This window comes from Phallusia mammillata, chromosome 3 (genome assembly GCF_965637545.1).
Source record: "Phallusia mammillata chromosome 3, kaPhaMamm4.hap1.1, whole genome shotgun sequence".
NCBI classification, from domain to species: Eukaryota; Metazoa; Chordata; class Ascidiacea; order Phlebobranchia; family Ascidiidae; genus Phallusia; species Phallusia mammillata.
The window spans coordinates 25,285,151-25,299,858 of record NC_137254.1 but is presented as its reverse complement, the minus strand read 5'-3'; the positions used below and the strand labels follow the sequence as shown (position 1 = coordinate 25,299,858).

At 37.3% G+C, this 14,708-nt stretch overlaps 1 protein-coding gene across 1 annotated transcript; it reads right to left on the bottom strand.

The window, feature by feature from the left end:
* Positions 1 to 731: 731 nt before the first annotated feature.
* LOC145217764 (uncharacterized) lies at positions 732 to 14,014 on the bottom strand. The gene is made up of 7 exons (XM_080085106.1): positions 13,827 to 14,014; positions 5,444 to 5,513; positions 4,786 to 4,937; positions 4,236 to 4,351; positions 1,855 to 1,953; positions 1,673 to 1,767; positions 732 to 1,240 (listed from the first exon to the last, which is right to left on the bottom strand). The coding sequence occupies exons 1-7, from the start codon at positions 13,935 to 13,937 to the stop codon at positions 927 to 929; spliced, it is 957 nt and encodes a 318-aa protein (XP_079941232.1). The 5' UTR covers positions 13,938 to 14,014; the 3' UTR covers positions 732 to 926.
* Positions 14,015 to 14,708: the final 694 nt, after the last annotated feature.

Sequence of the window (14,708 nt, the reverse complement as noted above, 5' to 3'; positions counted from 1 at the left end):
TTTCAAGCTCCGCGCCACCTTGTGGGCGAACCTCCCGCTTTGCAGCCGAGTCGAAAGCGTACGCTCGCGCGCCGGCGTTTTGCGCTGGCTATAAAAGAACAAACCAACTATGCGCGTAAGCGTGTGTATGGATCTAGCCTAAAGACGAAAATGGAAATAAAATATTTGACGATAGACCAAAATAACCAAACACTAAGAATCTATGTCTAAAAAGTATATTTAGTATTAAGTACAGTAAACCTCGGTTAATCCGGACCCGTTCGGACCAAAAATGGACTAAATTAGACGAAGATCCGGATTAACCGATGTCGATTAGCTAAAGCAGGGGTGGGCAACCTGCGGCCCGCGGGCCACATGCGGCCCTTGATTCAAGGTTGTGCGGCCCGCAGAGAAGCTTAGATTTCAAATGTACCGGCAAACGAGACGAACTATTATATATTTTTAAGCAGATTAATGCGCCTGATGCTAGTTTTCTGCGACCTGGCAAAATGTGGCTAGAATCAAATGCGAATTATACTTATATTTGAGCATATTTGGTAAGCAACGAAGTAAAATCACCTTGTGTTATGCACAGGTGCGGCCCGCGATCTATTTTTGACAATTGTAATTGGCCCCACAGTAAAAAAGGTTGCCCACCCCTGAGCTAAAGCCTTGCGACACTACAAATCAAGTTTTGTCCAAAATAGGCGAATATCCGGATAAACAAAATCCAGGATAACCGAGTCAAGCCGTGAGAATCAGAACTTTATTGTAGGTTAATCGGCGCGATAGCTATACATTCCACATGGACACAAACACACGTTAAACTACCCCTTGCAGTTTCAACCAAGATTGAAGCGTCCAAAAAAAGCAACGTGGCCCACAACATAGCAGTTGGACGCCGGCCCTTTGGCACTCTATACTTCGACTCAAGTTTGAAGATTAAACTACCAGTAACCAGAGAACAGTTTTTGGGTTGGACCGTTCCTATTAGGCATCTGTTTGGGACAAATCGTCTCCGTAACTTTATAGTTATCATCTTGAACTGTTAGCAGAAAGCAAGGTGGGTAGTCGGGGTCAATGCAGAGCCACGTCTTTTTGAATGACGTCACTGGAATGTTGCAGTCGCTCGCAGTTTGGGGACTGTTCCTTTGTGTCGGGAAGTCGGGTTCTGTGTCGATGGCGGGATTTTTGTCACCGAGCATCAAAGGTGCTGCCATGGCTTCCAGAGGTAATTGATTTTGGACGGTAAACCCTTTTTCTGCAAAGATTATGTGTTAAGTAACTATAGCATCGCTATTTTCTAATCATTTTCTTTGGGTAAATTTATCCCCCCAAAAAGTGTAAACGCTAACTTTTCATTTGGCGATTTCATAAAAAAAATATAAAAGTGTAAACGCTAACTTTCGTTTGGCGATTTCATAATATATTCAACCTAACTACCAAACATTTTCAACAATGCCCGGTGTTCGTGTGTAGAAAGTAAACGTTAACAGAAGGTCTAAGTTTTACGTAATAATTTGAAATGCTTCTTGCTTGTAAATCAGCAAAAATCGCGAGAAAACTTGACCAGCATAGTTTAGGCTATATTGGCAATTGATAAGCCACCCCAGCATGAATATATAAAAATATTTGAGCGCACTTGGTTAATGTACGCTGTAAAGGGACACCACGCAGAGGTTAAAATACTTACTTAATGGTTGCGAACATTTAATCGGATTCCTAACAAACAACGAAGTATTTTCGCTTCTTTGGAATCGACAGCTTCTAGGTTTTTGACTCGCCCCGCTGGGAAGAAAATGAATTAGGTTTGCACCAAAATTAACGCAATTAGAAAGCTACACGTCGTTTCAAAAATAAACGCCACAATTTTACCTTGCCACTGGCCATTTTCCAAAAGTGTTTTTCACATTTTGTCGCACTAAGTCCATAGTAGCGTTCGCAAATCCTTTAATTGTGTAAAGAAATAAAATCCTGCAAATAAAGGTACCGGTTTGGGCTTAAATCACTGGCATGCCTATAGCAAAGCGTTCATAAACTTCTTGATCACTCTTCAATAACAACTATTAAATTTAAAAAAATGAAACTACAGTAAACTTCGGTTGATCCGGACCCGTTTTGTCCGGATTGGGTGAAGATCCAGATTAACCGGTGTAAATTAGTTCAAGCCTTACCACATTACAAATCATTTGCGTCAAATTAGGCGAAGATCCGGATTACCCGAATCCGGTTTAACCGAGGTGTACTGTACTAAATAAAAGTTCAGCTTCCTGGCAAATACTATACGTGCTTATTAACAAGAACCCAAATATATTAATTGTTTCCAGGTGAAATCCTATTGTCACATATTACGTTTCGAGTCCTAACTCCTGAGACTTCAATAGCGTTAAAAACGTCAAATCTATAAAGTCTTTCTCTTCATGCTCTCTGAGTAGGGCATGGAGCAAATCAAACTAAACCTTGTTTAAATTTCATGGAGAGAATCCAATGACTTGGACCAAAATAAACGCCTAGTCGATGTTACATCAAGGCCAAAAATATCTTCAGGTCTAGGGTCATCCATTAAACTTTCATTAACTCGAGCGAAGCAGCGTTCAATGGTAACCTTTAGTTGCAAGTTATGCAACAAGCCTAAACTGTTACTGCTTTAAAACTAGGTGCAGGCTTAACGTCTTGGCAACAATCGCATATATTTATGGTGCAGTTAACGGAGGCAAAACGTTTTCTAGCTTTAATACATTATACATAGCTAGTACTAGAGTACCATGGTCTTCGTAGCTAAAGTTTAACAGGTAAAACAGTTAACTAGATGCGTTCTTGATAAATGTACATTTTAAAATCAAGTTGACTAAGCCACACCCCGACCAATAAATGACTAAATTGACAGGATAAATAAAATAAACCCAACTGACCGGTACAGTGTCTTAAAAGCGGACAGGTATTACTTCCCGATTTGTTTTAAATTTGTTGATATTCAATCAACAAACTGGACCACCATTTTTACTCGTTTTTACGTTTTCTGGTTTTACTGCGTTTCACAAGCTTGTAATTTTTATGTTAAATCGTAGCCAAGCCACCTGTTCTAGTGTTTTGCGATCTAACGTAGATATTCCTAATGCTCCATAGAGCATCTGCCCTTCATAAAAAATGTAGGAAGAACAACAACAGAAGTTTCCTATAGATTGGTAAAGCGCAAATTTCAAGAGCCAATTCTCTTCGCTCGATCTTGGAGACTTAAGTGATCGTTTTAGGATAAGTGTATGAAGTCGAGTGACATTTTCACCATATTGGGACGATTTGCGGTCTTCTTATCACTAAAGTGCAAACATAAATGTTGCAGTATCGGTAGCGGGCACCTAAGATGAAACTAATTTTAATGAAAAAGCCTTTAGTGCATTCATATAATACGGGGTAGCTGCTCGTTTAGTTATGATTAGGGCAATTATTTTTTGACCTAAAAAACGAAAAATTTTGACCTACAAATTGGAAATTTGGACAAATTTTGACCTTAAAAAACTTTTTTTTGACAAAATTTTCACCTATGAAGAATTCAAGTAGTTAAATTACGCATTATCGTTCAAAAAGTTAAAATATGGCTAGGCTAATCTAACTAGAGCGAAAGAATGTGCAAAAGTCTAACAGAAGGGCAAAAATCTGAACATAGACCTAACCTATTCTGAAAAGGGAATGAGCTAATTAAAAATCACGGTGTAAAACGAATAGTTCACTGACAGTGCAACCTCTACAACACCACGACAATGCAGTTTGTAAAAAATTTTAACTTTGTAAAAAATTTTGACTTTGTAAAAAATTTTTTTTGACAAAATTTTGACTTTTTTTGACAAGTCAAAAAATATTTGCCCTAGTTATGATCCAATAATTGTGCCATCCACTTTTTTACACTTCATAACGTTTCAACGTTGCGCAGCTATTTTCGGCTTGGAGGTGGTTCAGTATAATTGTGTCGCTTTTACTAAGCGAAATAAACTAACTCAACGATGAATAAAATTTTGCAAACAATGATACATCTACGTACACTTTGTCTGCTAACAAACTGTTTCAATTGTAAAATACTTTAATCTCGACTTTTCAGTTTGCTTAAACATGTTGAAATCATTTTTAGGTTGAAAGCGATGTTAGCTTAAAAACATAGGTAGTGTTGTTGTCGGGTCAGGTTGGGTAACAAGTTATTATACCGTGATGAAGATATGGCGAACAAAATGGTAGATATAAAGTCAAAAAAGTGTTGACGTTACCTTAGTTTCCTGCCATACTGAACAACGGTCACATTTCCTTTCAGTGCAAAGTTTTCTCCCCAAAACTGATAATTGTAGGACAAATTTTCATTTCCATTTTTTGTTGGATCTGCGACCTGCAAAAGCAAACATCGATTGGAACCAACAATTTTACGAAGCAAAGTAATGTACACGTTGAATTACAAGTAACCGAAAATTTCCCAATTCTATATCAGTTTTATTCTTTAATTTGCAAATACGTTCGATGTGGTTACAAAAGTGTGACTGATTTGCGGTGTTTACGAACAGGTGAACACAGTTGCATGGTATTACAAAAAAGTAAAGTATTAATATATCGTATCCTCTTCTAAACAATGTAACCTCAAATTTTTCAAGTTTAAGCAATACAAATATGTCCAGTTTGACTTTTGTTGTATTTGTAACCGTAAACAAGGCAAGTTCAAAACTATATGTACTTGTGCTATACAGTATACAGCATCGCTACAAACCTAAGGAATTTTGTGATCCTCTAAAATTGCCTTGAAAATTCTATGCAAAAACGAAAACCTACCCCTGTTGATGTTGCTGTTGGTTTTCCTGGTTTCAGTTTCCATCGGTAAGTGTTTCTCCCAAACGGGTTTGTGCTTCCGGCCAAATCTCGTTTCTTCCTTATCGAGTCGGAGAGTCTATTCGAGAGCATCTTAGATGTTTCTCTTGATAGTTCTGTTGGTTATAAAACACAAACTGGAATTTGACAGTAAATCACAATACACCAGACCTTTTATGAAGCATCAACAATACATAAACATCAAGCAATTCCATGCAGCAAGGTACATGTTTAAAATACCTTTGGTTGGGATTAGTAATGCCTATTGAAAGTCATTTTCGGCGAGGTTTTTTATTGCAATGGAAGTGCCCGACAAATTAGCATTTAGACCATACGAACGCAAGGCGGTTGCATAAGCACTTGCTATGATGTTGTTTTTGTCAGTTGCATAAAACATAAAAAAATCCGAACAACTTTACATTACACTTTACACTAGGAAAACTATGTGCGAAACTGTTCCTAATTTTTTTTAATTAGTAAGGAATAGACTGGTACTTGCACCAAAAAAACACACACAAAAACTTCATATCTCCTGACACACATACTACACACCCATGGCGTTTCAACTGCAATATAGCCAGCTTATTCTTTACAAAAAAAAGGTAAAACTCGGATGACATACCGTTGCCCAGCCCACTTTGAATGGGAAAACCCTCCTGGAACAGATGCTTTCCAATTTTCTCTGACATCGCCTGTCAAAAAACAAAAATTTTATAGGGAAATGCTGCCTTAATAATGAAATCTCCTGGCAAATAAAGCAAAACACTGCGACGATTCAGGGTCATTTTTTACAGAATCGAATTTAAAATCGAAAGTATATATTTATGCTTAACTTGCGTTTAAATACTGGTATATGTTTATAAGAGCGAAATGCATTTTATTTTGTTAAACAACAAAACACAGCAATGGATTTATCGTTTTATTTTTGTATTCTATTGAGATATATGCAAATGAAGTATCCAGTGGTGGGATTCAGCCGGTTCGCACCGGTTCTATAGAACCGTCTCACGAAATTTTATGAGGCCAGTGAAACGGTTAGCATTACTGGTTACTGTAAATAGACTTTTTGTAACAGAACCGGCTAAAAAATATGTTTTTAAGCAAAATGTACGCTTGCCTATGAGAATGTGCTGTCGTTTAGGTTTAGGGGGTAAGGTTAAAAAGAGCCTCATTATACCTCCAGATAAAATTTAAGAGCTAGTTAGGCTGGTCACTTTGTGTCGCCAAAGAGCACAAAACAAAGACGCGACAACTTAACACGCCTTCAAGTGCTCAAAGTCTTTCCGTTTCGATTAAAGTTTCGCGCAAGGGTATCGAGTAACTAACAGAGCCGCATCGAACGCTACCGGTGTCGTTCGACATCAATATTTTATCACGCGGTTGCGTTTTGTAACGACACCTCGAAGCTATGGCGTCGACGCTGTTGTTTGCATCGCGACAAAAACAAAATGACAGGTAATGAATAAATGGACCGGAATTGAGAACGAACGCCAAAACCGCAGGAGAAATCGATTGCCTTTGCAAGCGCGAATATTTAATAAAGAGCTAATGGTATTTGCAGGACGTCCCTGTTATTATTGTTTTCAATGGTTGATTATCGAGCGCTGTGACTAAGCGCACCCCAAAACGCTTTTCGCGCAAATTAAATTGCAATAAACCTGTCAACGACCTTTCGCTTTCCAAGCGAGTGCACGATTGCTAAGCTACTAAACGATTGGGTGCGCTATATTTGGAGCCAGATTTAAAAGAAGTCACTACAATCTAAAAGTAATGCCTTTGTTGTTTGTTTGTTTCATTTTTAACCTCGGTGGGCGGGCAATGCCTGAACGCGTTATGCTCACAATGAGCCCGCCATCGAGCTGCCTGTTTTTATTGCCCGTTGATCTTTTTATTTGATTTGTTCGGTTTAAGGCAGTTGGTGACTTCAATTTGGTGCAACCCATCGGAAATCACTGGGCTAGAGCAATATTGTCTGCTTAAGTTTCTTGCTTAGGGCGACACAAGGGAACGAGATAGGATTTCTAATTGCTGAAAAAGCTTTCTAAAGCTTTTTATACATTTTAACTATACACTAGCCCAGTGGTTCTTAACCTTTTTATCACGGCCGAACCCCTACGATATTCTTCAGCCTTTGGTCGAACCCCAAAGCTACATCCTGGGTTTTTAACCCATTCTGTTTGGTGGGTCATAATTAGGTTTTGTTCAAACGTAGTGGCAACAGTTACTGTTTGTCATTTTGTTAAATTCTGACATAATAGTACAAGCAACCTATTTCATGATTGCTTTAATTCCAGCAAGGTCCAAAAATCCCAGATTAATATCTAGCTCTTATTTCACCAACGGCCGCCATTTACCTGCTTTTTTGTTTTTAAATACTTGGTTTATATCATATATATATATACCATCTAATAGTGCCCCAAAAGTGCAGATTAATTTCTAGGTTGGTGCACAGATTGAGCTGCACAGCGAGGAGATCAGTCTTAAGTGTTTGTGATGTCATAATCTATATTGTGATGCTTGTGGTACCTGTTTTGTTCGCATTGTTGGCACACAATAGGCGTACAAAAAGTCTGACACATACGGTTATAAGGCTGGTAATACTCTTTTTTGTACCACGAAAACTGTTTCGAGATGTTTAAAACAGCCCTGCCTAAGTTTAACCTTCCAGTGTTTTAATATTTGGCAAATGCAAATTGCCGTTTTTAGCGACTATAGACCCTAAGGCCTAAAGTTTGACAAAAACGAGTATTTGTATTGTACTTCAAAAAAGACCTTCGTCGAACCCCTGATTCGGCGTTGCCGAACCACGGTTAAGAACCCCTGCACTAGCCAGTCGTACACCCTTTATGGAGTAGCATGTCAAAATAAAATGAAATTCGTTTGACAGTGGTGTTCTACCCAATTGCCATTACTTACAAAGATTGTTTTATTAACAAAGCAGCTAGAAACGATTTTATAATCACATTATACGTTGGGTCAAATTAAGTTGTAAAAGAGATAAGCCCTAACGCTATACAATTCGCTCACATCTCCTATGGGACTTTTGTGCATTGTAAAACTATCTTCCGAAAGTCAATTTTCTCGGTTGCAAATCGAATTTTTACGCTTTACGAATTTACACCGTTGCTTAGTAAGGGAGAGTGAACGGTAACCGGCATCTATCGACGATTTTATGTTGATTGACATTTGTAATTAGCGAGCTCAGTGTGCGCGGGAATTGGCTTGGGTAGTGAAATTGGTAGCGGCTTTGAATGAATTAATCACTGAGCTGTTGTGATGGTTCATTGATTGCCGATCTTCAGCGAATGGCTATTTTACCACGTTTTTCAATGTTCCTATTTTGTAATTACATTCAAAACGTTCAATTATATATTCAAACCACATATGGTTTTGCCAGGTTTAAAATACAAACCTATCAATGTCCCATTCTAGCGTGCGTTTATTGTGGTCAAAAAATACGCAATTATTCCACCTGTGTATGTGTTTTAAATGCGTTGCAGATATAGTTTTGTCGAAGGAAGATTTTAGCTTTCAGTGTGCTTGGTTCAAAATTGGACATTAAAATGAAAAAGTTTCGCTGGGCTCATCACGTCACCACGTAGCCTATACTAGGTACAAATGTAGTACATGTCCTAGGTCAGAGCATTTAGATTAGAGTAACACTAGATAACAAGGCGGATTCTGGAACGGAACAACACAACAGTTTATTAGACAATCTTGTCGCCTTGTTTTACTCTCATGAAAGTCCACTGTTTTGTAATATTACTTTTTGTGTTTTTAGGTATATCACAAAGACTTATGTTTTTCAACAAAATATTAAATATACCGAAAGCTAGAACATAAATTTTGATACCAAATACCAAAACTAGAGTATCAATGAAAACAACTTTCACATGAAAGCTTAAGGCAAAAAGTAAGGTGTCATTATTTACAGCCTGCTGAGCACTGCAAAATTGCCGAGATTTTTACAGTCCTAACTTTACATGCCTTTGGATAATTCCTGGTGGCTCAAAAGCTCCCGTGCGGCTTTAAATCTTTCATCCCCGTGGCGTTAAATAATTAATGGCGCACGGGCGCTAGAAACCAATCAAAATTTAGTTTGGGTGTTAACACACAGAGCTGACTACTGGACTTGTTACAGCTCTGCTCAGCTCGGTACAAATTTGATTGTTTACGAAAACTGCCAATTACCTCGCCTTTGCAGACAATTACAGCAATTTGGTGCTGCGCGAGGTTGTACGTGTGTAGGTTTTGTTTATGTAACTGTCTGTTCAGGGGGTAATAATTGGACACGGGGTCACCGCTAAAAACGGAACAAGTGCATTTGGCTAACGAACATTATGTAAGGATGTGGTTGGGATGCGGTTGTGGTTTTCCAATTTCCGAACTCTTTCAAAACCTATGCCAAACTTCTGTAACAAAAACATAACACTATAGCAGTAAAGCTCAATGGCTTTTTACTTGTTTTTGTGAAAATCGCTTAAGTTTAGTTCTACTTCTACAAAATCTTGGAGACCAAGCACTTATGCTTGGAAAGTTAATCGTTTTGGATACTACTGATTCCTTCATAAAGTCATTTTTTGTCAAAAATATGAATTGAACAAGCACACATAGAAACTGAACGAACTAAAGTGAAACTTTTTTAAACGCATATCTAAAACCAAACATATCATGTAAAAGTAAAAACTGCAACAGTGACCAAAAACATGACAGAATTTTAAAAGACATCCACGAAAATTGAAAAATAAACAAATGTTAACCACATCCCTAATATAATTCGCCCAAATTACCTAAGTTTCAAAATATCTTCGAAAGTGTAACGGTACTTTTGCGAGATAGATTCAAAAATATTTTTCAACAGTCAATAAAAAGAATACGGTCAGAGCGCGTGTAAAATAATCGGTTTCACCAACACTTAAATGCACGTATAGGGGCATAGGATTAATTTAAAATTTATTTTTTATGAATTTATTTCTAGTTTGCCCTTTAAAACCATAAAGCCAACCGGGTACGGCAGAGCAACGACAAACAGGAAGGGTAAAGCCAGAAAACACGCGTTTGACATTAAATATGCACGACACGTAAATTGCTACTCGTTATAACAGCGGTTTCCAAACTGGGGTCCGCGGTCCTTTAGGGGTCCGTAAGGCAATTTTGGGGGACCGCGAAGCGGGTAAAGTAATTCTATAATCTTATTTAGCGTCAGTTTGTGCCACTGAATAAGTTTAAATCAAGAGAATTGAGAATCGACTGTCTCCATTGCTAAACAATGGCCTTTATTGAATGACAACTATCAAAAATGCAATTGTTCGCGCACAATCGTACTGCTTTTTTTGTCTTGTCTGTAATGTCACAAGCTGTCTTTTATAGAGTTTAGATAATTGTTATGCGCAATTTTGCATAACTAGCGAAAATCCTGCAATCAACTTTCGTTTTCCTGAAATGCACATTCCAGCTTAAGGACCGCGAGCCCTCGAAATAATGGCAAAGGGACCGTTTTGACAAAATAATGAAAAAGTTTGGGAACCACTGCGTTATAAGAAGTCGTAATCGGCCAAGAAAATTCCCCCCGCCATTCCCAAATGAATGTTACCTTGAAAAACTTAAGCGGTCCTTGAAGCCCCAAAACAATAATTGCTGTATGTCTAAAGTGTTTTAAAATGGTTTAAAACCCTGCTTTAAAAAACATTTGTCACACGTCTAAACAAAAACATGTCGCTTTTTACGTCTATATTGGTCCGTTATATTCGTTATTAAGAGTAGATAGTGTTATCGTTGAAAATTTGTTTGGAAAAAGTGAAAAGTATTTGACAAATTTGAAACGACACTGCAAACATACAACTGAAGTTAATATAAGGTATAAGAATTTTATTTTATGCCATTAAAGTGCTTTTGCAACCGCCAAAGCTCTTTGATTAACAAACGTTTTTGTAGTTGGCAGAGGACTTCGTTTTTGTTACTTCTGAAAGTTCTAAAGCCAAATCGTTGATCTAAATCCTGCATAAGCGCCGATCCCTAGAAGGATATGCTTTGGACGCGTTGTTTAAACTTATCACTTATCCAAGTATATGTTGGGTATTGGCCCGAAAATAGTCGAAATGAAATAAGCAGCCAAGGAGAACTGGAGCTATTGGCAACACATCAACACAGCTGCGTGCTAAAACTTAACGAATTGGTAGACGAAAAAGTTTGGTCACAATAAAGATCTGGTCGTATCGGATTTGATGATGGTTAAAACCCTTTAAACCATGTTCTTACCCAACAACTCGACCGTTTACTGGGTTAAAAATGTAAAGTCACAATTCTGGAATGTGTGCTTCGACCACCAAAACGAATTAAAATTCTTCATGCAATATTGTGCCGAAAAGATTTTGGGAATAATGTATTTCGCAAGAAAATAGAAACGCATAAACTTACAATAGTTCTGTAAATCAAAAAGCGGACTTCTTAAACCCGTGTTCCTACTCATCAACAAACTGTTCCGACTTTGTGAAAGATAAGAATTACTAGTTATTTCAATACGCTATATGCTCCTGGCTTTACAGTATGAAACGCATGCGAAATCAAGTTTTGGTTGCTTTGCCAAACATTTGTTATGCATGAATGACAGATGTGCATGCGCCGAGCTAAATGCGTTCTATAATAAATCAATTCGCCCGTTCATCAAATTCAAGTCAAAAATCAATCATACGCATATCTACAGGAAACAAGATATGCAGCTAACGTCAGAGGTCTTGGCGAATAAATAGGATTTATTTAATTATGTATTATTTTGCTGCATGCCTTGATTGAAATTATACGAGAATTATATTATATTGTAAAAGATTAGATAACCGATTATAGGATGAGCATTTGGCAACACGGTTAAGAAACTACATGTTGTATGTATGTTTAGTTGGGCCATATTTTCCTCATAAACAACATTTATTTTAGAACTCCGTTTTGAAATATCGGTTGGGATTTTGCAAGCTTGCACAAGTTTAAAAGTTTGAATACAAATGCTGAAGGTCAAAGCCGCAGAAAAATGGTCAACAGTTAGCAGTTATGCGTATTTTTATGTAAGGGTCATTGTTTAAATTTGCAGATTACCTTTTTTGAACACATTACCACAATTTTAGCACCATTCCCTGTTTGTAATCACACTACTCTACATGCACAGCCCATTTAGCACAAATCGTTGCTACAAATCTATAGCATCAAATCAACACGCATAATGGACCCCACCAAACCTGAAGCGGAAGCCAGAAATGACAAGAGTTTGAGTCCAGCTCGTCAATCAACTTGTGCCACGAAGTCAGAAAAGACCGCGAAACAAAATTTACAGACCCTAGTCCTGGCATTATCCTTTCAAAGTCTCAATTCACACGGGAGTGTCAATCCGTCATGCTCGGGAAATAATCAATACCGAGTCAGTTGGCTACCTCAGGATCAGGAATCGTATCAGGAAACAAAATTGATCGGATAAAGTTGGATGAGTTTGGAAATTACTTGCTACTATGGTGAGGTTTGAAATGTTTTTGGACCCAGTTTTGTGTTCAGTCTTGACAGAAAAAGTGAAAAGTTCAAATCGATTTCGAAATCCCAAGTGTTGATTTATTATGGGTGTGAAAATAATAGGTTAAAACCGGGGGTATTTTTAAGGGGCGCGAATTTCTTAATCAAACAGTTGCTTCAACACTGATGACAAAAAAAGCATTGTCATGGAAAAAATTGCGGTGGTGGATAAATGCTTATGCGACGGAGCAGACGAATATCTTCAGTTCATGGCCCTTTCTACCACCATTCAACAACAACTTGCGTCATGAAAACAACCCTTCCAGTTCATCATACACAAATGCGATGTTACAAAAAAAGCTGACACACAACTTCTTTTTATTTGCTTTATTTGATTTATGGTAGCAGTAAAAACCGCCTGTTATGGTCGCTGCTACGATTGCGGTATTACCTGAAACGGTCAACGTTAAACTTGCAAAAACAAACAAAAATATTGCATTTATTTAAAAGAAATCCATGTAAATTTCCAACACACTGCAAAGTTGATTTGTAACAGCACAATTATGCAATGAAAGAACCCATAAAAACAAAAATGAAATATCTTCAATTACAAGTTGTTGTTTTTCAGAACGTCTGAGCTTTTTCATCAAACTCTCTCATAATGTGCCTTTTTAGCTGTGACTTAGTTGGCGTTGTCAAAAATTAAAGAATTTTAAGAAACTGAAAGGCATATACCGCTTCAATTTGAAAAAAAAATGTCCTGTGATTAGGCCGAGGTGTAACGTAGAATGACGTTAGTTGTGACGTAACTCCTTTCAGAATTTTCTTTGGTGACATTTTTTAATCATGCATCTTACATTTTACAACCTTTTAAACATTGATTTTAACAATTATGCAACGACATTTACGTACAGTGCATACGTTCATAGGTTTCCTACAAGATGTCATCAGCGACATATAACGTTGGGGTTATAAATAATAAATTGCAATGTGTGAGGATTCTACTGTATGTGTATGTTGGGGAATGAAGGACGGTATGCTATTTAGTTGACACAAGAAAACTTTTAGTAACATTAGATCGTGTGTGACTAAAGATCGGATTTTCTCCGATAAATGGTTTTGTTGGATTTTTACGTAAATGGTGATGAATGAGAACTGCAAATCGTTCAATTTATGTCGTTAATCAGAATTAACGCTTAAACTTACTTTTAATTGTATAATGGATGGATTCACCTTTAAATCCTAAAGCAAACACCAACCCAGATTTGGTTAAGTATTTAATTCTTGGAAAGCGATAAGAGCAACTTTTCCACAATTTTGTGAAAATATATTGACTTGGAATTAACTAAAGCACAAGATCCAAGGTATATTTCTTAAAATACAAAATAAAAACTGAGCTTATTGGTTTTAGTTTACAAATAAAACCGGCGTACCCTTTTTGGCCTGTGCCGCTATCTTGTAATCCGGAACCTATATTTGTTATCACTCTTGGCGAAGCTAAGCCAACTTACCATGTTCTGGTCTTCATCTTGCAGTCGTCCAGAAAACGAAAATCCTTCCACAATTGCCAGTAAAAACAACAGCTTAGCGCCTAAGACGATATTGAAAACCAGCACCTCCATTTGTAAATCGCTGATAGGCTACAAGTGATATGCAATGTACTAACCAAGAAATATGATATTCACCACTGCAAAGCAAAAAACTGTCTGCCAAAAACTTGTTTACAATAAATGTCAATGTACCAAAAATTTTTAAAACAATCTCTAGTTTAACGAAATTAAATAGATTCATTATTCGTTCTCGTTGCTCTGTGAACTAATAAAGGTTTTATGTTTTCAAAAAACAAAAAACTATAAAAAATACTCAAAAGCGTACGCTATTACACAGTTAACAAACTGAGCTCAGTACAACTAATTGCTAGAGCCTCTTAAAAACAACACAGCGACCGAACCAGGAAAAAGTTTAACTTCATTTTAATTGTCACCGAGAAGAGAATTGGCTTTAAATCGCCGTACACCCGCTGTGCATTTTAGAAAGCTAATTATCCTTTGTCGATCCCATCTTCACAGCATTATATCGGCTTAGAAATCGATACTTGGTTGTAAGTCATGCCTACGTTAATACCCAACTCTGTTTCTTATACTAAAGGTGGTTTAGCTTCATCCCTTCCCTTCCTAGCATCTTGTTAACACACTACTAATGCTTAATTAATGCACACCTCTTGCCAGTGGTTAAAAGCTTATGCCGTATGTTTGAGCCAAAGCCTCCAAAATAGTTATATGTGGTACGCCGCCAAGAAAATGATTTAAAAAAGGTTGTGACCAGCAGTGCACAAGTGTTTTTGCACTTTTGTTTAGGTCATGTTTGGAAACGTTGTTTTTTCTACATTAAAC